At 47.9% G+C, this 27,503-nt stretch overlaps 1 protein-coding gene across 3 annotated transcripts in view; it reads right to left on the minus strand.

The window, feature by feature from the left end:
* The window catches only part of LOC140392851 (ephrin type-A receptor 8-like), a 667,123-nt gene that overhangs the window by 28,541 nt on the left and 611,079 nt on the right, over positions 1 to 27,503 (minus strand). For 2 of the 3 annotated variants that reach the window (XM_072478584.1, XM_072478583.1), the window contains exons 15-16: positions 7,999 to 8,189; positions 845 to 1,000 (exon numbers count right to left, since the gene is read on the minus strand). In XM_072478584.1, coding sequence (XP_072334685.1) covers positions 845 to 1,000; positions 7,999 to 8,189 — 347 coding nt within the window. Of the gene's footprint in view, positions 1 to 703; positions 1,001 to 7,998; positions 8,190 to 27,503 lie in introns of those variants that run through there. The other variant, XM_072478585.1, reaches the window with a different exon arrangement.

The raw sequence follows: 27,503 nt of genomic DNA on the forward strand, positions 1-27,503 counted from the left end.
TTTTCGACATGCCAGTTGTAAGGACTGCATATGTTTGAAGGAAGTGGCACAGGGACATTCTGCCTCCATGAAACACGGTGTGCACTCCACAATCCCCAGTCCCTGAACCCTTCACGCCCAGCAAAAATGGTGGGTGCCAGGTTCGGGGCTGGGATTTCCAGAATTGAGGCTCCAGCACCATTCCGGTTAAAGTGTGGAGCCCTTCTCTCTTTGCAAAGCTTTGGGCCTAGAGTGTTTTCCAATCGTGGTGTAACCAAGAACAGGATTACAAGTTGTCGTGTCACACACAGCACGGCTCGAAACAGGCATAGCGAGCAACATGATTGATTTATATCACTCCATTTAAGGGCGGCACGATGATGCAGTGGTTAGCACTGCTGCCTCACGGCACCCAGGACCCGGGTTTGATCCCAGTCCCAGGTCACTGTCCATATGGAGTTTGCACATTCTCCCCATGTCTGCATGGGACTCACCCCCACAACCCAAAGATGTGCAGGGTAGATGGATTGGCCACGGTAAATTGCCCCTTAATTGGAAAAAAATAATTGGGTACTTAAAATTTTAAAAATATTTTTTATTAAATCATTCCATTTGGGATCTCTAGTGTGATGCAAGGAAAGAAATAGTGCAAAAGTCTAACACAAATGTTTTTCCAAATCAAGGAACTAGTTGCACGAAACACAAAATCCAACACAAGGGGTGATTTATCAGGCACGGGAGAAATGGAAGTTTAATAAAGTTTAATTACAATATATTTTACTGCAAAATGGGCATTTAAATCCATCATATTAATTCACTGTATTAATCATCCGCACTTTCCCATCCACACTTTCTCAGTACTTACTCCATGTTCATCCTCATTACCAGACCCAGCGATAAATAACCTGCAGCTGCAAAATTGTCTTTATAACGTCCCATTTTAATGACATCCAGCCATTCATCCACAGAGGCAAAGGAGGTGTAGCTGGGAATGTTTCTGTTTAAAAGTGGACTGTTCAGCCTGCAAAATAAAGAGTGTGTGGTAACATGAAGCTGATACTGAGAGGCTCATCATTCATTAGACAATGCTCAATGCTAAAATTATAACGTTGATGAATTCTCCTGTAATGCAGCATCTGAGAAAAATTGGAGACACATCCATGCCGAGAGCCCCAAACTCCTAATTATTCACTTTTGATTCACGCCTTAGTCACCCCGGAGCTTCCACGCTCAGCTATCTAGAGAAGTTCATTTAATTTTTCAAATTTGCAGTTAATCCCATTTAAAAGGCACCTGGTAAAAAAAAAAAAACCCAAATCAATCTGGAGAAATTACAAATTAAGTCAACGAGATCATTTTCTCCCCAGCGCAGTGTTGGAGAAGTTGCAGAATGATACCCGAGTGTTAATGGGGAATCGCTGTTAAAGGAACTTGGCCATTCAAACCTGTTCGCCCTCTCAGTTCGATCATGGTTGTTCTGTACCCCAGAACTACCTACCTGCTTTTCCCATATCATTTAATATCCTTACTTAATAATCCCCCCTTCTGTCGTTTTGTTTCATTCCTGGAAAACAGAGGGTTATCTCTCCTCTGAATCATTCATTTTAGTGTTGTTAATCTGGTTGATAGAACAAACTGTATTGGTTCCGATATGACAGATTTCATTTGTGATTAGTGCTGGTGGGATCTTTTTAAATAGCTTGAATAAAATATCTTCTCTCGCACAGAGATATCACGCACCGCCAACTACCATGAGTGCACATCTCCATTCACAGTCATTGAGCAAGATTACTAACTCCTGGTATGGCCAGTGTCCCTTTATCTCATGCTTTGTATGTTGAGATATGGCTCAGTAATTGCAGTGTCAATGTCTACCCCTTTTATCAACGAGTGTTTTTTTGTCACGATGATATGACTTCCACATGAGTGATAAATCTGAAACCTTCCTGATTAACCAAACATTTAAAAAGGAACTTTTTAAACACAACAAAAGTCACTGACTAACGATGGCCGCGGCAAGTCATCTGATATCTGATGTTGCCAGTTGGTCGGCTTCTGGAAAGTTCCAATGTTGAATAGCAATTCAAGCATTGCAATTTGAGTTGAAAGGGCAAACTGCTTTAAAATGCAAGGCCACCTTCTAAGGTAAAAGTGACAGAAAAAACCTTCAGACCTATCGAAACTCATTAGTGTCCCATGAAGAATTATTAAAATGAAGAGTGTTGGATATTGAAGCAATGGATGCCACAAACAAACCCATCCAAAAACACCTTGGACTTATACAATCGGTGAAAGATAACAGGCCAGGCTACAGCCACTGCAGAAGGATTACACATGACACAGGGAGTGTCAAGAGAGATTCAGAAGGGGCAACAGACTGAAAAGCAGCACTCTCTCCCTCTCTCTCTTTTAGAAAAAATATGTCACCTGATTCAAGAAGTCAGCTATCAGAAACCTACCAGCGAATTGACATCTTGTAATAATTGCAACAGTTTCTACATTTGGCCGCATTGAAGAAACCAGCTGACCCAAATTGACAGCAACGTTTATCAGTCTACACCTCAAGGACAAGTAAAGGACACTTAACTGTATATTTTTTGAATCTGTTTTTATTAGACTTGAACGTCCTGTGTTTCTTACGCCTGTGTGCATGACGTCGCATTTTTATTATTTTTCCTTGGGTTTAGTGATTAATAAATGTGTTCTTTCTTTAACTGAAGAAAACCGTGTTTGATTGGCTCCTTATTGCTCACTGCTTAAAGAGTTAAATAAATTCTTATTTGGAAAAGGCATATCCTCGTGAAAAACAGATTAAAATCTTTGTTCTGACTGCGGAGGTTGACCAGAGGGGAGTCAGTTAAACCCTCCTCAACTGGCCATGACATTTTATTGAAGGACAGTAGCTCTTATAAGTCCAGAAGTTTCAGATTTGGCTCCCACGTTCATGGAGTCATAGAATCCCTACAGTGCAGAAGGAGGCCATTCAGCCCATAGGGTCTGCAACGACCCGCTGAAAGAGCACACTACCCAGGCCCACACCCTATCCCCGTAACCCCACCTAATCTTTTGTACACTAAGGGGCAATTTTGCATGGCCAATCCACCAAACCTGCACATCTTTGGTCTGTGGGAGGGAACGAGCACCTGGAGGAAACCCACATGTGATTTGATCTCAGTTGAAGCAGTTGATCGCATTCTTTAATTATATTGGGGACTGCACGGTGGCGCAGTGGGTTAGCACTGCTTCCTCACAGCGCTGAGGTCCCAGGTTCGATCCCGGCCCTGGGTCACTGTTTGCGTGGAGTTTGCACATTCTCCCCGTGTTTGCGTGGGTTTCGCCCCCACAACCCAAAGATGTGCAAGCTAGATGGATTGGCCACACTAAATTGCCCCTTAATTGGAAAAATGAATTGGGTATTCTAAAATTAAAAAAAAAAATTAGATTGAAGAAACACTGAAGCTGGCTGGGGCTGCAATAACATACCCCCCGCAAATCACAACAATCCTCTTTTTGTTTTGTTCAATGTCATCCCAAAGCAACTGATGCCAGTCCCATAATGAACTGGGGCTTGGGGGATCAGAGGTCTCAGGGGGCCTGGGGGATTGGGATGCCATTTAATAATGGCATACCAATTTCCTGCTGCACTGAGCAGATCCTGCGAGCGAAGCTCCTTAGCGTACAAAGCGGGGCGACATTTCCTACTGAGGCCCCCTATCAAATATGAGTCGTGTTTTATAGCTTTATGTTTCCCGGCGCTGCAAGTACCAGGAAACACGTGACTTTGGTCCCATATAGTTAAATCGTGCCGGTACTCTTCGTGAAAATGGTTAGCATTTCATTTTCAATCTTATTATTTTCTCTTCCATTAATTAATTTCTACCATTAAAAAAAATAACGTAACAATCATATAATCTTACAGCCACTTGTGTCTCTTGCTGGTTCTTTAAATGAGCTATCCAATTAGCGTTAATCCTCTGCTCCTTTTCTTTAATGCTGCCATTTTTCCCCTTCCAGCTATTTATCCGATTCCTATTTGGAACACCACCATTCAATCTGCATCCACTGCTCTTTCAGACAGGATATTTCAGCTCAAAACAACTCACATTGTTCAAAGAGACTCATCATCTCACCTCTGGGGTTCGTAATGTTGTTTTAGGCGGGGAAGACCGATCCAGTCCACAGTATTCCCATTTGTTGTCAAGAACCTCTTTAGTTCCTTCTTGAAACCCAATGATGCAGACATTCACCACCTCTCAGCAAATACACTTCTCCAACATTGTGAATATTCACTTGTTGTCCGAATTTATATGCATGTATGTGTGTATATATTTTTTTCATTTTTATTTAGTTGCTTGGTAATTCACAACTGTCTAATATTTTAGACCATATTGGGATATGTTATAGTGCTCCCTTCTATTATCAAGGCCTGGAGAATAATTAGAACATAGAATAGAACATAGAATTCCTACTGTGCAGAAGGAGGCCTTTTGGCCCTTCTTGCCTGCACCGACCCTCTGAAAGAGCACTGTACCTGGATTCCCCTGCCCTATCCCTGTCACTCAACTTAACCTTTGGACACTAAGGGGCAATTGATCATAGCTAATCCACCTAATCTGCACATCTATGGATGTGGGAGGAAACCAGAGCACCCAAAGTAAACCCACGTAGACACGGGGAGAATGTGCAAATTCCACAAAGACAGTCACCCAAAATTGAACCAGCGTCCCTGGCGACGTAAGGCAGCAGTGCTAACCACCATGCTGTCTTCCTGCCTTTAAACAAGGTCTGGCACGAACTCGGTTTTTGTATCTCAAAAAGCTACTTAAATCTGTTCATCATCAACCTCAAAACCCTCCACAGTTTCGTTTCACCGTACCCCGTTCCCGATTTGCCTGTGACTCCTGGTTAATGTGCCGGCTCCTGCTGCTGTCCAACAGAGGCAAATCTTTCAGTCATCACCTCTGGAATTCTCGTCCCAAACCATTCTGACCTGCTTTCTTGTCTTGTCCTTTCCTTGACTGTTCTTTCTGTCTCCCTTCCGCAACCTGCTTTGTACCTGGTATCTACCTGCCCGTTTCCAAAGCTAATCAATGACACAGACTGGTCTGAAATGTGCCCCATAAATGGAAGAGGATTTTGTTGTACATCAACTGACCTGGCAATGGAGTCAATTGTGTGACTGCTGGTGGCGCTAGTGATGAGTGGAGCTATATTCCATCATCTTAAGGATAGAATTGGGCACAGCTCTCATTCAGAGCAGATGAAATCTCAGGGATGAAACAAAATACTCTCGCCCTACCTATCCTATCGACAGAAAGAATGGTTTTGATGAAATGGAAGCTCACATAAGTGACTACAATGGTGTAGCCTTGGATGATTATTGGCGAGAGAGCAGATTTTCCCTATTGCCCCCCAGGTGAGGTAATTGTCCTAATTCTTTCTTCCATTGAATGCAGACCCCCCTCTGGAAACACGCTGAGGTAGCAAATGAGAAACGCAAAAATAAAATATTAACACGTATTGGAGCAAGCGGGACATCTTACTTCACCAAATACATCAGTATATAAAAACTGTCTGTATTCACTCTCGCTCTGTCAATTGCTAAACCGTCTCTATTTATAGCGGATGGAAAAAGAAGCAATTCCACAGGAGAGAGAGAATGGATCATTCAGGAGAAAAGCCACTTTAATGCTTTATGCTCAGTTACTGCTGGTTAATATTTGATGTAAGTCAGTTTAGGAGGAAGGACATTAATGATATTACTGTCAGGGTGGTAACTCGCCGGGATTTTTTCTGATTTTTATTTTGTGCAGACTTAATAGCCAAAGGTACGATTCAGGATTGTGTTTCAAAGCAATGCATATTTTAAAAGAGTGGTTAGAATGCAAGAGAGTTAGGCCTCGATATAGTGTCCCTGAAGGCTGTCAGCAATAAGCAATCCGTTTCTGTCACTGATCAGTAGAGCTTCCACCAATTCTGAGCGCTGGGTGAGGTTTGTCTGGCATTAATCCTCCTCTTTGCCTGTGAGCCCACGGCAAAGGGAGACATACTTGTCCAACCAGTCAGCATTGAAGAACACAGAAAGCTGCATGGGGAGGTAGAATGCCCAAAGGTTGCAGCAAGGTTGGTGCACGGGAGACCATTCTTCGAGTTAAACAAATACATAATGTGCTGAATTCTAAAATATTTGTTATTCTGTATTATTAGGTGAAGTTGCATTGGTTGGCGCACTATAGAACCGTAGTGTAATATCCCACATGGGACTCACGGTGTGGGATCGATTATCTTCCCCGTGGCCTTCACGGAGTATGAGCTCCCCTGCTGAGGGGCGTGGGCATTCTATGCATCATTGTACAAAAGGTCGGCCAGTAAGGCACCAACCAGAAAAAGAACCTGGTAGAGATTTACCGGGTAGTGTATATACCGTTTTTGCACTCGTCGGGTGGGATTCTCCGATCCTGAGGCTAAGTGCTGACGCCTTCGGAAACGCCGTTGCGTTTCCCGGGCGGCGTCAACATGGCCTCAGGATAAGCAATTCTGGCCCCTACAGGGGGCCAGCACAGCACTGGTGCGATCCACGCCGCTCCAGCTGCTGATCCCGGTGTCAACTGGGCGCCGCGAGGTCCGCGCATGCGCAATGGCACCGGTGCGCGCATGCACAGTGGCTCCCTTCTCCGCGCCTTCCCCGACGCAACATGCGTACGGCTAAGTGGCCAGCGTGGAAGAAAGGAGGCCCCCAGCCCGATAGGCCGGCCCGCCAATTGGCAGGCTACGATCACGGGCCAGGTCACAGCGGAGATCCCCCCTGGGGTCAGACCCCCCCCACAAGCCACCCCCGGACCCTTCCACGCCGAGGTCCCGCCGGGTAAGACCAGGTTAGAATGGCGCCGGCGGGACTCGGGTCTTTTGTTACGGCCGCTCGGCCCATCCCGGGCTGAGAATCGCAGAGCGGAGAATCACATCCTGGCATGGGGTCGTGGCACGATTCGCGCCGGTCGCGGCGACTCTCCGGCCCGGCCCCGGGCTGAGAGAATCCCGCCTCTCGTGCCCTTCTTAAACAAAGAATCATAGAATTCCTACCGTGCAGATGGGCCATTAGGTCATCGGGTCTGCACTGACCCTCTGAAAGAGCATCCCGCCGAGGCGCACTCCTCACTCCTATCTCTGTAACCCCATAACCTCAGCTAACACCCTGGGCACTAAGGGCAATTTAACATGGTCAATCCACCTAACCTGCACATCTTTGGACTGTGGGAGGAAACCGGAGCACCCGGAGGAAACCCACGCAGACACGGGGAGAACGTGCAGACTCCGCACAGACAGTGACCCAAGGCCTAAATCAAACGGTTTTGATGTCTTTGAAACAATTGATGAAGCACACACGTGGTACCAGTAAAAAGCACAATGTGCGGCTCATATCTCTAGTGGGTTCATGATATATGCACACAGAGATTGGTTCTATGTATGGAAATAAATGAGCACACTGTTTGTACAACTTCACCTCAACCTTGATTGAAGACAGACATGTTCTGCAGCTGTACCAGCTGACGGATTGCTACATTAGCTTTTCTGCAGCATGCACCGTAGTTAATCACTCCGCTGCCCATCTTTTTTCCATTATCAGGCTCGTCTAAATATTCCATGAATCGCCAACATTTAGACATATTATTATAACGAAGAGTCCTTGAGCCTTGCATGCCTTTACCATTACTGCAATAAGTGAAGACATGATCAGTCCTGTTATGCACTACTTTAACTGAACCAGTGTCTTTCAATAATTCAGAACAAGTAGGATAATGGCACAAAGAGCAGAAAAGATGTTAAAAGTAATGGGGTAGATCATGACAATGTGCGCTGGCGTGAAATGGATAAAGCAAAGTCAACAGCTCATTTTATGTTGCTCCTGACAGAACTCAGTAGAAATGAAAACTGTGAGCAGTGTAAAACAGCCAACGCCTCCTTCAAAGTCTTTTCGAAGGCAGCAGCCTCTCCCCGTGAAAATCGATGCTGATTTCTCACCTGCTTGTGCTATCAAGAGTCTTGAGGGCAATCGGATTCCTAATGAGCTTGTCCAATACGCTGACGATCTGGAAGAACTTGGGTCTTTCATTGCGATCTTTCTGCCAACAGTCCAACATTAGCTGGTGTAGGGCGGCTGGGCAGCCCATGGGAGCTGGAAGACGATATCCCTCCTCCACAGATTTAATTACCTGCAACAGAAAATGTGAATATTACCAACCTGTAATTCAGGAAGGGAAGTACCTCATCCAGTAGCTGTTCCATATTAATTCCATACAGTAGACCATATCAGGGGAGGCAGTGGCGTCATGGCATTGTCTAATAACCAGAGAACCAGGGTAATGCTCTGTGGACCCGGGTTCGAATCCCACCAGGGCAGATGGTGGAATTCAAATTCAATAAAAATCTGGAAGTAAAAAAAGTCGAATAATAACCAGGACACCTTTGCCGATTGTCGTAAAAATCCATCTGGTTCACTAATGCCCTTTAGGGAAAGAAATTTGTCATCCTTACCTGTTCTGGCCTACATGTGACTCCAGACCCCATAATAGTGTGGTTGACTCTTAACTGGTCTCAGGGCTGCGCAATAAATGCGGGCACAGCCAGCGACACCTTTTCTCATGAACGAATAAAGGAAAAAAAAATTACACGATGAGAGAAAACGCCAGAGATTTACGAAAGTCAAGAGAACCTAGAATTAGACCTCCGGCATTTATTAATCTTTAATATAAAGTCTTTCACCATCCAGATTAATGCGTGATTCAAATCTGTATTATATGGTTGACTCTGAAACCTTGATGTTTACTGGATTTCCAAGCAGCAGGAAGGGTATCTGGAAATGCCATAGAGATTTGACTGTATGGCGTGTGTGGTGTTTTTCGAATAGGATTTTCATTGAAACATCAGCCTGATTGACAGGTTTCAAGGTTTCAGACAGGCCTGGCTCCCTGTCAGGTGGGGAACGCTGCAGCAGAGGCCATAGCCAACAGTACGATAGGTTGGGGCTTCTGGAGTACATAAGAAACAGGTGCCGGGTTTGGCTCCTTAAACCTGCTCCATCATTCGCAAAGATCACGGCTGATATTCTACTTCAGCTCTACCATCCTGTATGAAGACCATAAGACATCGGAGTAGAATTAGGCCTCTCGGCCCATCGAGTCTGCTCTGCCATAAATCATGGCTGATATTTTTCTCATCCCCATTCTCCTGCCTTCTCCCCATAGCCCCTGATTCCCTTATTATTATTATCCTCATATCCCTTAATTCCCTTCACATCTGTAAATCTCAGGCAAGCGACCACTCGGAAGCGATGACTGCAGAGGAGTTCCAAAATATTCTCCTTACTATTGTTATGGGCCAGGGTTTAGAGACCCCCAAAGTGTATCTTGTAGTTCACCTGACCCACAACTTTTACTAGATTGTGGTATGTGGAACACACGGCCCACTCTACAGGTGTGGTACAGCAGAAATGGAAAAGTATTTTTTAAAGCAAAACAAAATGTTTATTCTATGAACCCAAGTTCACCTTTTTTAAAGCATACAGTGAACATCTTAGCAACCATTAATTCAAATACAACACCCAAAGAATACAATACTAAGTAATCCTCTAAGCTGTCCTTTTAACATCCAGAAGACTTTAAAAAATACCTTTAAAAAGAAGCACATCAGGTTAATGTCACTACTGAGAGCAGTTATTAGTTTTAAATCGCCAAAGGATCGATTTCCATTCTTTAGATTACAGAGAGAGAGACTAATACCCCTTCTGGCTGTGACTGCAGCTATCCAGCTCTGAAAACGAAACTAAAACACACCCTGCAGCAAACAGCCTCAAACGAAAGTAAAAAGCTGACAGACAGCCCAGCTCCACCCACACTCTGACATCACTGATAAACACCCATTTCTTAAAGGTACATTTCTTAAACACCCATTTCTTAAGGGTACTCTCACATTACACTACTTATACCTCCTACTCCCCGAAGGATCTCCCGCGCCCACACCGGGGCATCTATGTCCCAGCAGTCCTAGGAAAAATGGCGGGGGGGGAAATGAAGGGTTAGTCCCGTCTCCTCATCTGGGTAAATCGTACTCAGGTGAGGCCACAAGGACTCTGAGGTTGTAGATCCCTGAGCCTCCTGTAGGGTTATAACAGTATTCAAAAGTACTTCAATCTCTGTCTCATATACACTCAATGAATGAACATCCACAGCTCGCTAGGACAGAGAATTCCAAAGATTCGCCACCCTCTTGGTGAAGACATTTCTCCTCCCTCAGTTCCAGATGGACACCCCATTGTTCTGAGAGTATGACTCCCAGTTCTAAACTCTCCTGCCAGAGAAAACATCCTCCCAGCCCTAACATCGACCCTCTCAAGTCCCTTCAGTTAGATCGTTTATCGAAACTCTCGGGAATATAGGCCTACAGGTAGCACGGTAGCATAGTGGTTAGCACAGTTGCTTCACAGCTCCAGGGTGCCAGGCTCGATTACCGGATTGGGTGACTGTCTGTGCGGAGTCTGCATGTTCTCCCCATGTCTGCGTGGGTTTCCTCCGGGTGCTCCGGTTTCCTCCCACTGTCCAAAGATGTGCAGTTTAGGTGGATTGGTCATGCTAAATTGCCCCTTAGTGTCCAGAAAAATAAAGGTGGGATGGGATTACTGGGTTACGGGGATATATGGTGGAGGTGTGGGCTTAGGTAGGGTGATCTTTCCATGGGCCAGTGCAGACTCGATGGGCCGCACTTCTGCACTCGATGATCTAAATCTTTCCTCATAGGGCAACCCCCTCCGGAATCAGTCCAGTGAACCTTTGTTGCTCTCTGTCCAAAGCAAGTGTCACATTTGTTAGGTAACGAAAGCAGAACTGCACAGAGTAACCCAGGTGCAGTCTCGCCAAAGCCAGCTTAATATCTTCTGAAGTGATCCAGCAAGCCAATAAATGGGCTATAACCAGTGTCACCCACCTCCCACAAACAGGGTGCCAAGCCTTAGCTCCGTGGTAGCACTCTCACACGAGTTCGCTGACGGTAGTCTTAAGTCTCACTCCAGAAACCAAAGCAGATAATCCAGGCTGATTCTTCAGTGCCAGATGGTAGAAGGCTCTGCTGTAGGTGCCATCATTTGGATGAAATGATAAACTAACGCCCCCTCAGAAATATGCTAGTGGTCCCGTGGCATGATTAGCAAAAGTGCAGCCTGGACGACATTCGTCCCTCAGCCAATGCCATCAAACCCTATTATCTGGTCGCTGATCTCATCGCTGTTTGTGGGATCTTGCTGTGTGACATGCGCAGTCACACTTCCCTATGTTATGACAATGCCTGTGCTTCAAAAATACTTCAATGGGATAAGCAGGTAATGAGAGGTGCAATAAAAATGCAAAGCTCCTACCTTTTCAAATAAATCTCTAAGAAAGTGCATCAATATTACCCAATTGGTTAAAAACCTGGAGAACAGTATATAGATTGCTACAGTGGGCTGGTTACACTTCGAATGACATTAAACATTTGCTTGTTTGATGGGTTTTCTGATAAGATATTTCTGCTATCCATTAACAGCAGGGATACGTGTGACTGGAACAGGGCACAGACAGTAATGATTCAATCTGGCAACTTGAGAGGGTGTATTTTTAATCAGCAAAATACAGACAGAACTCACATTTATATACTGCCTTCCGTGACCTTAGGATTCATTAAGTGTGATCCGACAGATTATTTTTGGAAGTGCAATTACTGTGATCTTGTTGTCAAACATGGCAACCAACTGAATGCACAAGTTGGATAAATGACCAGTTAATTTGTTTTTCTGGTGGTGCTGGCTGACGGATCAATGCTGGGGCCAGGATACTGGGAGGTCTCCCATGCTGTTCGTCCAATAGTGCTTTGGCTCTTTTAGATTTTTACCAAAAAACAATGCAGCATTTCCTCAGATGCTGCATTACCTTGACGGCACGGTAGCACAGTGGTTAGCACCGTTGCTTCACACGCCAAGATTCTGGGTTTGATTCCCGGCTTGGGTCACTGTCTGTGCGGAGTCTGCACTTTCTCCCCACGTCTGCATGGGTTTCCTCCGGGTGCTCCGGTTTCCGCCCACAAGTCCGAAAGACGTGCTTGGAGAATTGGACATTCTGAATTCTCTCTGTGTACCCGAACAGGTGCCGGAGTGTGACGACTGGGGGATATTCATAATAACTTCATTGCAGTGTTAATGTAAGCCTACTTGTGACAATAATAAAGATTACTATTATTGTTGAAGTATCCAGGGCCTGGAGCTCGAGTTGAACACTTGACTAATTCAGAGTCAAGTGTGGCGCCTATCCTGTTATTTGCTCGAACACAAAAGTATTAACACTCTGGCCGGTTCGCTGGCAGCAGGATTCTCTGGTCCCGCTGGCAGGTTCACCGGCAGCATGGGGGGGCTTCAATGGGAATTCCCATTGACAGAGGCGGGAGCAGAGCATCCTGCCACCAGCGAATGGAAACACATGGCTGGAAGGCTGGAGAATCCCGGCCCATGATAATGACTGGTAAACTAAATAAAGGGTTGAAAAATAGCAAACTTCCAGGGCAGCTCTTTATATATATGTTACCTGCCGATCAATACTGCGCCAACTGTTATATCACATGTTAACATGCTGTGGGGTTGCACATCTAACTGTTTACATTGTTCTGCAGTATGTTAAACTACATGTACTATCACAGCAGCACCAATTGATCCAAGGTACCCTGATTAACTGGGGACTTCATATCAGATCTTAGTTCAGCCCCATCAGTTTACTGTTAATTGTATTAACATTAGATCATGATGGTGTCAGTTCTGAGTGAAGGCAGGCCTGACACATAGCCCCACGATCTCTACCATTGGTAGGGCAAGAAGTCAGGCCCCGAATCCACTCCAACCGGAACAAGGATTGAACCCTGTGCTGTTGGCACCAATCTGACCTACAGCGCCGACCAGCCGACTGAGTCAACCGGCCTTCCCACAAAAGAGCCCATGTTGCCGTAGCAACATGCGCTTTTACATGCCTGTTGAGGTAGTGACAGGAGAGGTTCCCATGTTATTGCCATCAAAGCCTGGCCTGGGGCGCCAGTGGTATTGTCGCTGGGCTTGTCATCCAGAGACCCAGGTTCGAATCCCACCCTGGCAGATAGTGAAATTTGAATTCAATAAAAATCTGGAACTAAAAGTCCAATTGTCGTAAAGGACAAAATCAGTCGTCCTTACCTGGTCTGGTCTACACGTGACTCAAGATCCACAGCAACACCCTCCGGGGTGGGCAATAAATGTTGGCGCACATCCCATGATTGAATTTTTAAAAAATCTCTTCCACTCTTAACGCCAGCACTTGTTGGAAGGATTTACAAGGTGAAACTCACCCTGTTTGGCCGCATTATTAATGCACCTCCTTTAGCCATCAAGTCCTAGATTGAGACTTTAACTCGGAGCTTCGAGCTCTGAGACAGGGATGCTACCCACAGTGCCACAAAACCGCCACCATTGAGATAGCTACACAATTTCCAGACTAGTATCGTGCTCAGTCACCATACCTGTTCAAACAATATCAGTGTCCGGGGCTGGCAGGCTGTACTCTTTCTGGAAATATATTTTAAGATCCCTGCAGGAATCAGTCCAAGGATTTTCCAAATCACTTTTATTGTTTTTAATCACGTTTCTTCCCTGTTGCCACCTCATTGGTCACAGATTTTGAGTTCCAATACTGCCATTTATTTGATTTGTGCTGATATCCATACAGTGTTTCCCAATGGAAAGTCGCCAGCACTTCCATTATTATAGAGGGTGAAGAGGAGGGGGGTGGCAGGATACAAGCAGAGCCGAGACTGCCCATCACTCTGAGATGAGGAGGGGGGATGGCAGGAAAGCAGAGCCGAGGGTGGCCATCACTCTGAAATGAGGAGGAACGGCAGGATACAAGCGTGGCCGAGAGAAGTCATCATTCTGAAATGAGGAGGGGGGGTGGTGGCAGGATACAAGTGGAGCCGAGAGTGCCCATCACTCTGAAAGGAGGAGGAACGGCAGGATACACGCAGAGCTGAGACTGCCCGTCACTCTGAGATGAGATGGGGGGATGACAGGATACAAGTAGAGCTGAGACTGCCCGTCACTCTGAGATGAGGAGGAGTAACGTCAGAATATAAGCAGAGCCTGCCAATAGAAAATCGACTAAAGTGCAGCCTCGGCAGGGAGAAAGTCCTCGAGGCCCCAAAAAACCAGCAAAGTTCCGATGAATAGCGGGGTGAATCTCAGGGCTGCAGCCACCAAGAAAGCTTCCACCAAATGCGGCCGAAATTGGAGTTAGTTTTGAGTCCGCCGAATGGCACCCTGTATGTTTTTCAAGAAGCTGTTAGATATGGAACTTGGGATGAAGAGGATCGAAGGACAGGGGGGGGGGGGAGACAGATCAGGTTATTGAGTTGGATGATCAGCCATGATCATAATGAATAGCAGAGCAGTTTCGAAGGGCCGAATCTCCTCCTGCTGCTTTTTATGCTTCTATGTCACAGATTAAATCGCTTGCCTCCATGTACATTGCCCCACTCATTGGGATTTTCGAAGACACTTTTAACCAAAAAGGCCTTTGCCAAAATAAAATAAAATCAGCTGGTGTGAACACGACAGACATTGATGTCCTCATGCACAACCACATGCCTCATTATCCTCTGTAAGGACTTTCAGTCAAGACGTCCCATGCACCTTATAGGGGGCTTCAGATACGGATCCTAATTGAGGATGTGGGTACTCACTCATTATGCCAGCATTGGCTCAATTGATAGCACCGCCATCTTTGACTCACACGATTCCAGGTTTAAGTCTAACTCCACATTTGGAAGAGATGTCTAACCGAGGCCCCACCTGTTTGCTCAGGTGGATGTAAAATACCCTGTCGCAGTATGGCTCAAGCTATAGAATGTCAGAGTTTTAGTCTGGATCTAGAATCAAGCTTGATGGGAAAATGAAATGTCAAAGAGAACCTTTGGTCTAATGGAATTTATGTTATCTCTTATGTTTTTGCGCTAGACAGTTGCAGTAACAAAACACGGCCTTGGGAATCGTTTCTAATTCTACAGATAACTATATTTTAGCTGAGAGCCACAGAATGCTGTATTTCTCAGGCCTCCTCTGAAGGGGCTGTCCTTGGGAAGGAAACATTGTCATTTTATTATATAAGTAATTGTCTGCTGTATTAACTTCGACTTGCATCTGTAGACACTCTGATGTACAGTGCTCAAGTCCCGGCCGTGAAATAAAGTATACGTTGAAGTAACGAGGTGTTCGACTGATCATTTCATCCGGACCGGTAGCAAAGAATCCTCACTCCCAACCCTTAGTGAGGCGCACATTCTAAAATGGTATTGCGAGGGTAATGCAGATGCAGTGCAGGGTTGGGGCACGGGGATTATCTGGGTACCCGATCTTCGATTGAAAATCAAGCCATGGATTTTGGTTATTATTCCAGGTTTCGATCTTAAAGGTGCAGATTTAAAACCGCTGATGTGATTTAATTGGTCTGAATATTGATTGCCTTCTTGTTATATATTATGCCTTCAACAGGGCCAGAGGTTTGAACTTGGATTTTTCAAGTTATACCGGTGTCACCGTGTTAGCGATGAAAATAAGATTCCTGGTCGATCTACTTCATCTTTATGGAGATTTGATTTTGCAGCGTCAAGTAAAACCAGATCCATTTTTTTCTGTCTTAAACCTAACCATTTTACCACGTCGAAAATAGAACAAAAAGCTAATTTTAGCTCATTTTCAGAGTGCAGTGAAGAACGTCAATGTTCTTCGCATTCATCATCTTCTGCTTTGTGACCGTCACTGTAGAATGTCAGCAGAAAATCAGTTTGGCAGATTTTTTATGGAAGTGGCTGGTTGTCAATCCTGGGTATGGTTTTATTTTGGGTATCTCCAAGAGCTTCAGAGATTCTCAGCTTCCAGAAGTGATTTCCTCAGTGCGTTAGACTGGTTCCTGCTATAATAAATATTTAGCGTTCACCTCTCTGCTTCAATGTCTGACGTAAGGTACCAATTAGGCCAAGCTCCATCCAACTGCACTCTGGCTGTCTGAAGCTAATCATGTTTCACCCATCTCTTGTCATACCAGAGACGACGTCCCACTGACTGATATAAAGTCTGCCCGTTGACCATAAGCTGAGTTAACCCATCCAACAAAATCCGATGCTGGGCTAATGGGGTAGCTGGATAACTGTGGAAAAGGCAATGCTGTCTTTCTGTTGATTCGAGCCACCATGAATAGAAATACCAATATATACATTGCAGGAGGATTTGTCATGCTCGCAGTTATCTGCAGGTGTTTTGAAGTGTTATTTCCCACGACTTGAAGCCTATTATAAACTGTCAACAACATCATCACTGCAGTGAGACAACAGGGGAACACTCTGACAGGTCAGGGCAACGTACAGGACAACAGCGTTGCTGTGGCGCGTCTGATGCTCATAAACACTCAATCCTTTAATGAATATTGTGTTGAACGATACTCTTCACAGTGCATCGTCTGTGATTACCTTTTAGTGTTTTCTTTACCATTGTGGTTATGGCTAAATTCAGCTTCATTTTGGTGGGTAAAAGGTTAATAAATGAAGTGAAAATCGCTTATTGTCACAAGTAGGCTTCAAATGAAGTTACTGTGAAAAGCCCCTAGTCGCCACATTCCGGCGCCTGTTCAGGGAGGCTGGTATGGGAATTGAACCGTGCTGCTGGCCTGCCTTGGTCTGCTTTAAAAGCCAGTGATTTAGCCCAGTGTGCTAAACCAGCCCCATAAATATAACACGACTGACTACCGTGTGATCCTGCACTTATGGCAGATTAGCAGGAATATATTACACACTATATTATGCAGCTTCTTGGGTCTATCAAAAACCTTGCACGGAACAATCTAGAGCAGAATGAATCCATTATCAGCTGGACACAAGTCTATTACTGCAAAGAAAATAGATAATAGAAGTGAATAATAATCCAATAATTCAATGATAATTAGCACTGTTTCAACAATATTCCTTAGAGAGACTCAGGGATTAGGAGCTGAGAAATTGCAATGTCACGCTTCGAGGTTGTTCAAGGGCTAAGTTACTTTGTAAAGTCAGTGCGGAATACTGCAGTGCATCTGGCATGATCCCAATATCAGCAGGGACAATCCAGGGTTCAGTCAGCAGAAGTCAAATGGGGTACAATTGTCGACCAGGGCCCCTCCTCCCCTGGGGTTTTTGCTGTAATTATTTAAACTTCCTTGAGAACCATCTTTTAGTCCTTCACCTGTCCCATTGTCACTGCCTTTTGCTTTTAATAATGTGTGGAAAGTGGAGTTGAGGTAGAATGAACGTGTGGAATAACGAACAGGTTCGAGGACCTGCTGATCCAATCTGCACCTACTTCTTGTCTTGCCACCATGGCACAGTGGTTAGTACTGGTGCCTTGCAGCGCCAGGGGTCTGGGTTCAATTCTGGCCTTGGGTGACTGTCTGTGTGGAGTTTGCACACGTTCTCCCCGTGTCTGCGTGAGTTTCCTCCCACAGTTCTCCCCGTGAGTGCGTGAGTTTCCTCCGGTTTCCCCCCACAGTCCAAAGATGTGCAGATTAGTGGATTGGCCATGCTAAATTGCCTCTTAGTGTCCAACAATGTGCACATTAGGTGGATTATGGGGATAGGGGAGTGGATCTAAGTAATAGGCCTCGTGGGCTCGAACAGAGGGTCGATGCAGACTCTATGGGCCGAATGGCCTCCTTTTGCACGATAGTAATTCTATGGTTCATTGTTTTAGCTATTTAATCACCCTTGCCTCCACCCTGACATAAGCCTTCCCTTATATTTTACTCTCCACTTTTCATTAACTCGAAAAAACTTTGCATTTCTGACATCTTCCAATTCTGACAAGAGGTCTTTGGCCGCTGTTATAACCTGCCTGCTTACCACTGGCTGGGGACTAATAACAATCCCACAAGCCTTTGGGAGTATGAGCTTCCCCAATGAGGGGGGGGGGGGGAGAAATAATTTGCAGATTCCCTGCATAAATAAAGCTGGCCAGTTTGGAACCGGCTGGAGGAGAGTGAGCAGCAAGGGAGTTGCTGCTGCTGTTGTATATATATGTTATTGTAAATAAATGTTATTTCTTTCTATCCTTCAACTCGTGCTGGATTCTTTGTGGCCCTTACAAAACTAGCAGCGTGGATTAAAATGGATAGCTGTCTACACTGCTGAAGCCACCTCCCTGGATTTTTGTTGGATACAGGTTGGAAGTTGTTTTTCTGTTACACCATGCCTCTGTATGGACGTTTGGATGTTTTTGATGCTGCGCTGGAAAGTTGGAACCAGTACGCACAACGGATGTGTTACTATTTCCGGGCAAACAACATCACCGAAAACGAGCGCCAGGTGGTCATTTTGCTCACTGCCTGCGGCCCGCATATGTTTGGGGTGATTAGGAGCCTTACATACCCAGCTGCACCGGACACCAAGGCGTTTGATGAACTTGTGAACTTAGTGGGGCAACATTTTAACCCAGCCCCGTCCACGATAGTCAAGCGTTACTGGTTTAATACCGCTGAGAGGACCCCAGGTGAATCGCTTGTAGAGTTTCTATCCAGGCTAAGCAGGATTGCGGAGTACTGTGACTATGGTGAGACCTTGTCAGAAATGTTACGCGACCGTTTGGTTTGCGATATTAACAATGCGGCCACCCAGAGAAAGTCGTTAGCTGAGCCAACATTGACTTTTCAACAGGCCATTCAGATAGCGCTGTCCCGAGAGATCGCAGAACGGGGAGTGTAGGAGCTACAGGGAATGGAGGTGCATGCCTTGGGGCACAACCCCTTCCGTCCAAAAGTGTCTCCCCGCACTCCTGCGGTACCTTGGGCGAGGTGATGTGCGGATCGACGCCAGTGGCCGTCGGACGTTCCTCCCCGAAGGGAACCTTCTCCAGAACCAATGGATGAGGAGCCATGTCCGTGTCGGACTTATGGGCGCCGACCCCATCGTGGACGCCGGTCCTGGGGGCACCAGAGGTGCCATCATTCCGCCATGCTATTTCCGGGCGCGCCCGGTGCCTTACGCCTTGCTCGAGAAGGTAGAAGTGGAGGTCACTCGTTTGGAGAGTTTGGGTATTATCAGGCCCGTCCGTTTCGCTGACAGGGCAGCACCAATCGTACCTGTAATGAAGCCAGATACCACAGTTCGCTTGTGCGTCAACTATAAACTTACAGTGAATACGGCTTCCCGGCTCGACCGATATCTAATGCCTCGCATAGAGGATTTCTACGCGAAGCTTGCAGGTGGACTCTCGTTCACGAAATTAGATATGAGTCACGCCTACCTACAGTTGGAGCTGGACCCTGCCTCCCGGCCATATGTAACTATTAAAACACACTGGGGCCTGTATGAATATACACAGTTGCCCTTTGGGGTATCCTCTGCCTGCGCTATTTTGCAATGTGTCATGGAGGGCATCTTGAGAGGTTTACCGCGTGTCGCTGTCTACTTAGATGACGTTTTGATTACAGGGACATTTGGAAAATTTGGAGTCTGTCCTTAGACGCTTTTCAGAGGTTGGTGTCTGTTTACGTCGTACAAAGTGCGTCTTTCAGGCGAAGGAAGTAGTTTACCTGGATTATCGGGTGGACCGTGAAGGTTTGCACCCTGTCGCAGAGAAGGTGCGCGCAATTCAACAGGCCCCCGCCCCAACTGACACTTCGCATTTTTGTTCTTTTCTCGGCCTCTTCAACTTTTACGGGAAGTTCCTCCCCAAACTGGCAACTATGCTGGCCCCGTTGCATCTTCTGATAAAAAAGAATCATCCCTAGGTTTGGGGTCAGCCGCAAGAAACCACTTTCCGGCGGGTAGAACAACAATTGGTGTCGTCTGGGTTACTAACCCACTATGATCCTGGAAAGCCTTTGCTCATCACGTGTGATGCATCCCCATATGGTATTGGGGACATCCTGTCCCACAAGATGGAGAACGGGGCCAAGCGCCTCCCGCACATTGACTGAAGCAGAAAAGAAGTACGCGCAGATCGAGAAGGAGGGCTTGGCGGTGGTCTTTGCGGTGAAAGGCTTCCACCAGTATGTATATGGCCGCCACTTCACTATCGTGACTGATCATAAGCCTCTGCTGGGACCTTTCCAAGAGGATAAGCCAATAATGCCCATTGCTTCCGCACGGATCCAGCGCTGGGCTTTGTTGCCTGCTGCCTACGAGTATTCTCTGGAGCACAAACTAGGAACCCAGATAGCGAATGCCGACGCACTGAGCCGATTGCCTTTATCGACCGGCCCCATGTCGACCCCCATGACCCTAAATTTTATGGACTCCTTGCCTGTCACGGCATCACAGATCCGTGAGTGTACCCAGACGGAGCCAGTCCTGTCAAAGGTTCGGCACATAGTCCTGTACGGTGGGCTGCACAGACAGCTCCCAGGCGAGTTGCGGGCATTTTCCTCCAAGCTGTCAGAATTAAGCGCGAAAGACGGTATCCTCTTGTGGAGGACCCATGTGATTGTCCCAGAAAAAGGACAGGAGTTGATACTAAGGGACTTGCACAATGGACATCCGGGTGTGACCAAAATGAAAATGTTGGCCCGGAGTTATGTCTGGTGGCCAGGCCTTGACACCAACATTGAGGAGGTGGCCCAAAACTGCTCCATATGCCAGGAGCATCAGAGGCTTAAGCCGGCCGCACCCCTACATCACTGGGAATGGCCAGGGCAGCCTTGGGCGTGCTTGCATGTGGATTTTGCCGGCCCTTTTCAAGGATCCATGTTCCTTCTATTAATCGATGCCCAGTCTAAATGGTTCGAGGTGCATAAGATGGTAGGCACAACGTCCTGCGCAACAATCAAGAAGATGCGTTTGCCTTTCAGTTCGCATGGCCTCCCCGAGGTGCTGGTCACGGACAACGGCACTCCATTCACAAATGAGGAGTTTGTGAGGTTCATAAAGGTGAACGCATTGCTCCATACCACCCGGCTTCCAATGGGTTGGCGGAGCGCGCAGTGCAGACAATCAAACGAGGCCTATAGAAGCAGTCTTCCGGGTCTATGGACACGAGACTGGCTCATTTTTTGTTTTCATATAGGACCACTCCACATGCGGTGACTGGGTCGGAGATTTCGCACCCGCCTTAGCATGGTTTTCCTGGACCTTGGCGCAAAACTACGCCGCACTCAAGAACGGCAGGGACATTTTTTTCTCGGCATCGGCCGATTCGGCAGTTTGCGCCCGGTGACCCAATGTTCGTTCGAAATTTTGCTGGTGGTGCCCAGTGGGTCCCTGGCGTAATCTTTCGCCGAACGGGCCCTATCTCTTATCAGGTGCAAGCCCTGGGTCGTCTCCAGCGCAAGCATGCAGTCCACGCTCGGTCCAGAAGACCATCTCTTCCAAAGATTCCCTGCCCCTGGAGCTCATTTCTACTGCCACAGAGACCAGACACAGAGTATTCCTCACAAACTTCCTCTGGTGCCGCACTCAAAGCCTGCGCAGGTCGTTGCAGAACCGCGTGGAGATAGAGACGCCGAGATGACGGAGGCAGCGGACTCCGACTCCGAGATGGAGGCACAGGACGCCTTAGAGGGGGAGTCCTCGGGCCCACGGGCCATGGATGTACAACCGTTACGCCGTTCATCACGGAAGCACCGTTCTCCGTCTCGTTACACGCCGCCCGATCCAGCGCCTTGTGCAAATGGTGTCCGGCCTGCGGCAAACGAGTCCGACGCCCTCCTTCACCAGGGTCTTCTGTGGATTCCTTTGAATTGGGGGGAGGGGGGGGGATGTTATAACCTGCCTGCTTACCATTGGCTGGGGACTAATGGCAATCCCACAATCCTTTGGAAGTATGAGCTTCCCCAAAGAGGGGGGGCGGAGAAATTGTTAGCAGACACCCTGTATAAATAAAGCTGGCCAGTTTGGAACCAGCTAGAGAGGAGTGAGCAGAAAGGGAGTTGCTGCTGCTGTTGTATATATGTTCGTGTAAATAAATGTTATTTGTTTCAGTCCTTCCACTCGTGCTGGATTCTTCGTGGCCCTCACAAATGCTGTTCTTTCCACAGCTGCTGCCTGACTGTTGCTGACATAGACATGGACAGAGGTCTGAGAACAATTCGCATAGTCGGAAAATGATGAATAAATACAAAATGAAACCCTTATAACTATAAATTAAGTGGTTTGATTTCTCTTCTTGTCCATCTGCCTCAGTACAAGAAATATTGTACTGAGAAGCAGAGGTCTAAATGGCCCGAGGTTATCTCTCATCTGTATTCGATACGACTCGCCCTCGCTGGGCCAATGAGGGGAATAAACCACCCAATCCCCCTGCTCGTAAATAATTTCCAATGATTCCAATTACAAAATGAGTGTCATATTTTGTGACAACACAACAACAACTTGTATTTATGTAGCATCTTTCAGGTAATAAAATGTCATGAAGCATGTCACAGGAACCTCATCAAACAAAATTTGACACCAAGCCACATAAGCTACATTGGGGCGCATGATTAGTGGCTTGGTCAAAGATTTAGAGCGAGATCTTCCCGCTGTTCTCACCAGCAGGATCTTCCAATCTCACCGATGGTGCACAACCGCCACGGGATTCCCGGCGGCAGGCGGAGTGGATTCAATAGGAAATCCCATTGGCTGTGGTGGGATCAGAAGATCCCACCTTTGGCCCAATGGCGGGCCACCTCCCGCCGCGGAGAAACATGCCACGGGAGACCAGGGAATCTCGCCCACAGATTCCTAGGAGCATCTTAAGAAGGAAAAAGTCATCAAGTGTTTTAGGGAAGGAATTCCGGAATGTACAGACTTGGCAGCTGAATGCGCATCAGCGAGCTTTGGGAGGTTAAAAACGGGGATGCACAAAAGGGCCGAACAGGAGGAGTGGAGGGATCCCGGAGCGTTATAGAGATAGGGAGGGGTGAGGCGATTGAGAGATTGGAAAACAAACTCAAATCACCTATGATGCCTCCTTAGAGGTGAAAAGCTTGCCAAATGCTTACATTGTGAGCTCATGCGGTCATTCGTTCTACATGTTTGGACGTCACTCTCAGGCTGGGTGTTTACTGAGATCAGCCATCTTCCAGCGTGCCAATTAAAGCAGAGCACTGCAGCGGTGTGTAGTTTAAATTTAATGACAGAAAATTATGTTCTGGCAGGAGGTTTGTAGCAGTTCAGAGGTTTCCACTTAAAATCCACAACTCCCGATTGACTGAAGACAACATTAAACTGAGAATCATTAAAGTGCCGCAGTAATTTTTATGATTGGAAGAACATTGGGATGCTCTGAGGGCCTTGATCAAATCTTTCCATTGCTTGGCTGCGAGGTTGGAAGGGAGCCTGTGTAAGGAACACCTCTGTTGGGCTGGAGCCACATTCAACACATCGCTTCAAGAGTAAATGATTCCATCGGCAGAAAGGTCATTCATTTAAGCGAATTGGTCAAACAATCGGAGGTGACATGTGGAGGAGAAGACAATACGGTGAGTTGTTTAAATCTCATGAACGCTTATAATTCTGCCCTCCATCCTTTTTGAACTCAGAAGGGCTGTCCAAAAATACATCTCGAATTGCAACTGGTCACCGAAGGACTGGTCTTCTGAGTTTGTAATCCCAGTTACGGAATATCCTCCATCTGTCTCACATATCAGGGAATAACACAAGTGTCGGGCACGAATTGACATCCATTAGGGGGCAGTATACTCACAATTTCTCGATTTGCTCGTGAGATTTTCTCATCCAACATATGGCAAAGAATTAAAGTATGAGGGCGAGTATGGATGGGGGGGGTGGGGGGGTGGGGGGGGGGGGGGGGTGTGTCCGGGGTGGGCGGCCCTGTTGGATATGCATGGGCTGGGGCACAGTACGATGCTGGGCGCAGACGGTGGCAGGAACATGTGAGGGGTGGGGAATGCTGAGATTGGTGGGTGGGGACGACACAGTGCCAAGGGGCCGGTGACAATCCACCCGCCTGGCCCGGTAGCGCTTATTGATCTTCTTACGGCACTGGGTGCCCCCGGTCCGCCTGGTGGCACTCCCCCAGCTGACGGTCGCTGCCCCTTCCTCCCAGGTGCCACTGGTTGCCCTTTGGCTGACCCTCTGATCCCCTCGGAGGGAACAAGGCATCCCGTCTGGTCTCGACCCCGCCCAACAATCTGCCCAGGTCGGCACCCCCGAATCACGGTGCTGGTCCCCGCGGTGGCATGGCTGCGAGCTGCGTTAGGTTTGCTCTGCGGAATGGGTTTGAGTGCAGCTCCACCTTGTTAGAGGGGAGCTGGTGGGCGCGGTCACGGAGAATCAGCCGGCAGGACCATCATCTGCGACATGAAGCCTCATTAAGTAGACCAATCATCATTTGATACCCCTGATGAACTCGCCGGGTCGAGTGTTGGGAGACTAGTGGCAGTTCCCCCTCGCTACACATAGAAAATTTCCATTAAATCGTGCCACTATATCCTCCAGTTTAGTTTCTGGGGCAGGAAATCCCAGACTTTCTGGCACCGGCAGATTGGAGGGATTTGGTTAGATTGGTTGGCAGCCGGCCAATGGGTTGGTCAGTGTGATGAATGGTTACTACACCTTTAATGTAATGATCCCTTTAAGACTGGGTTTGGAACCCTGGGGGACTCCATCTCCGGCTCCACTCCCCAGGGACCCATATATAAGGTCATGTCCAGTGGGCAGCGAGCAGACTTCTCAGTAGCTGACTGGTTCTCTGCTAATTAAAGCTTTTGTATTACCAACCATCTCTCTCATGTTGTAATTGAGGGTATGTCAATTTAATTAGCAGGCTACTTCAAGATGGACAGCAGTCTAAAGCCGGAGAAGCGCAATTTGGACGCTCGGTCGCCGGAGGCCGCAGAAAATTTTAAATACTTGCTTCGGTGTTTTGAGGCCTACCTGAACTCCTCGGACACTACAGTCGACGGACCTCGCAAGCTGAGCCTACTATACACCCAGGTGGGCCACAGACTCTCCTCCGCGATCGAGAAGGCCACCACATACGAGGCGGCGGTCGAAATCCTGCGGAAGCGCTTCGTCAAGCCAATAAACGAGGTACACGCCCGACATTTGCTCTCGACCTGCCGGCAGCGCTCCAGGGAAATGCTAGACGAGTATGTGGAAAGACTCACCGCGCTCGCTAGGAACTGCAACTATAAGGAGGTGAGGGCAGAAGTCCATATGAACTTGCACATCCGAGATGCTTTCGTGTCAGGTATACGATCCACATACATCAGGCAGCGACTCCTCGAAGACGGAGCAAAAGACCTTCAAGGCACGGTAATGCTCGTCTCCTCTCTGGAGGTGGCCCACCATAATCTCCGCACGTACTTCACGGACCCTGCGAGCCCTCTCGGTCCCCTCCAGACTCGGCGACGCTACAGGCCTACGCCGCGCGGTGACCCGCTCACACTGGGGACACACTGTCCTAGTTCTGTGGGCATGGCCAGCACCCACATCAGCGTTGCCCAGCCCGCTCCGCTATCTGCAACGACTGCGGAACGAAGGGGCATTTTGCAAAGGTCTGCCTGGCTGGGCCCAAGGCCCTGAAACAAAAGTCTCATCGGGCCCAAAAACCGAGTTCCCAGGCCCACAGGCCCTGCAACGCGGCTGCGCGCCGGCCGGACACCCCCCCTTCTGATGCGTCGTCGGCCTCGTGCGAGTCATGGGGGCGGCCATCTTGGCGGTGGCCATCTTCCAAATCCGACACATGTGACCGACGGCGGCGGCCATTTCGTGTCTCCGTGAGGCCATTTTGTGAGTTCAACTCAGCTGAGGACTCTGATTACCCGCAACTGGGAGCGATCACCCTCGACCAATCACAGCCGAAGCACCTGCGGAACTCCATGATGCAGGTCCAAATCAACGGGCGCGACACTCCCTGCCTCTTCGACTCCGGGAGCATGGAGAGCTTTATTCACCCAGAAACGGTAAGGCGCTGCTCCTTGAGCATCTATCCTGCCTCCCAAATTATCACCCTCGCCTCCGGATCCCACTTGGTCCAAATCACGGGGTATTGTGTCGCGAACCTCGCAATCCAGGGCGCCGAATACGCCTGTTTCAAACTTTATATCCTCCCTCACATCTGTGCCCCCCTGCTGCTCGGTCTGGGCTTTCAGTGCAGCCACCGAAGCCTGACACTGAAGTTCGGCGGACCCCTGCCCCCACTCACGGTTGTAGCCTGGCAACACTTAAGATTGCACCACCCCCCCCTCTCTTCGCGAATCTCACCCCGACTGTAAGCCTGTCATCACCAGGAGTCGGCGGTACAGTGCCCAAGATATGACTTTTATCAAATCAGAGGTTCAGCGATTGCTGAACGAAGGGGTCATAGTGGCTAGCAACTGCCCCTGGAGAGCACAAGGATTGGTAGTCTGGTCTGGGGAAAAGAAACGGACGGTGGTGGACTATAGTCAGACCATAAACCGTTTTACGCAGCTTGATGCGTACCCCCTTCCCTGCATAGCAGAAATGGTTACCCAGATCGTCCAGTACTGGGTATTCTCCACGGTTGACCTAAAATCCGCCTACCATCAGCTCCCTATTCGCCCGCAGGATCGCCCCTACACGGCCTTCGAGGCAGCCGGTCGGCTTTTTCACTTCCTCAGGGTCCCTTTTGGCGTCACAAATGGGGTCTCCGTTTTCCAAAGGGCGATGGACCAAATGGTGGACCAGTACGGCTTACGGGCGACTTACCCGTACTTGGACAATGTCATCATCTGCGGCCATGGCCAGCAGGACCACGACGCAAACCTGAGGCAGTTCCTCCAGACCGCCCGGGCCCTCAATCTGACCTACAACAAAGAGAAATGCGTTTTCCACACAACCCGACTAGCCATCCTCAGCTACGTCATGGAAAGCGGGGTCCAATACCCAGACCCCGACCGCATGCGGGGAGGGGAAGTTCCTTAAAGAACTTCCCCTCCCCCGTAGCCTCAAGGCACTCAAACGGTGCTTGGGGCTCTTTTCCTATTTAGCCCAATGGGTCCCCAGATATGCGGACAAAGCCCGACCACTCATTAAGACCATGGTTTTTCCCCTCACGGCTGAGGCCCGGTCGGCCTTCAGTCGTACAAAGGCCGATACCATCAAGGCCGCCATGCACACGGTGGACGAAAGCATCCCCTTTCAGGCAGGCAGGCCTGGAGCATTTTTCTCCCGAACCTTCTCCGCCTCGGAAATCCGGCACTCTGCAGCCAAGAAGGAGGCACAAGCCTTTGGGGGGGGCTGTGTGGCACTGGAGGCACTACCTAGCCAGTAGGAGGTTCGCCCTCGTCACCGACCAATGGTCGGTAGCCTTCATGTTTGATAATGCACAACGGGGCAAAATTTAAAAATGATAAAATTTTGAGGTGGAGGATCGAACTCTCCACCTACGTGTACGATATTACATATCGTCCGGGGAAGCTCAACGAGTCCCAAGATGCCCTGTCCCGCGGCACGTGCGCCAAAGCGCAGAAAGACCGTCTGCGGGCCATCCACGATGACCTCTG

Source organism: Scyliorhinus torazame, chromosome 16 (assembly GCF_047496885.1).
Source record: "Scyliorhinus torazame isolate Kashiwa2021f chromosome 16, sScyTor2.1, whole genome shotgun sequence".
Lineage (NCBI taxonomy): Eukaryota > Metazoa > Chordata > Chondrichthyes > Carcharhiniformes > Scyliorhinidae > Scyliorhinus > Scyliorhinus torazame.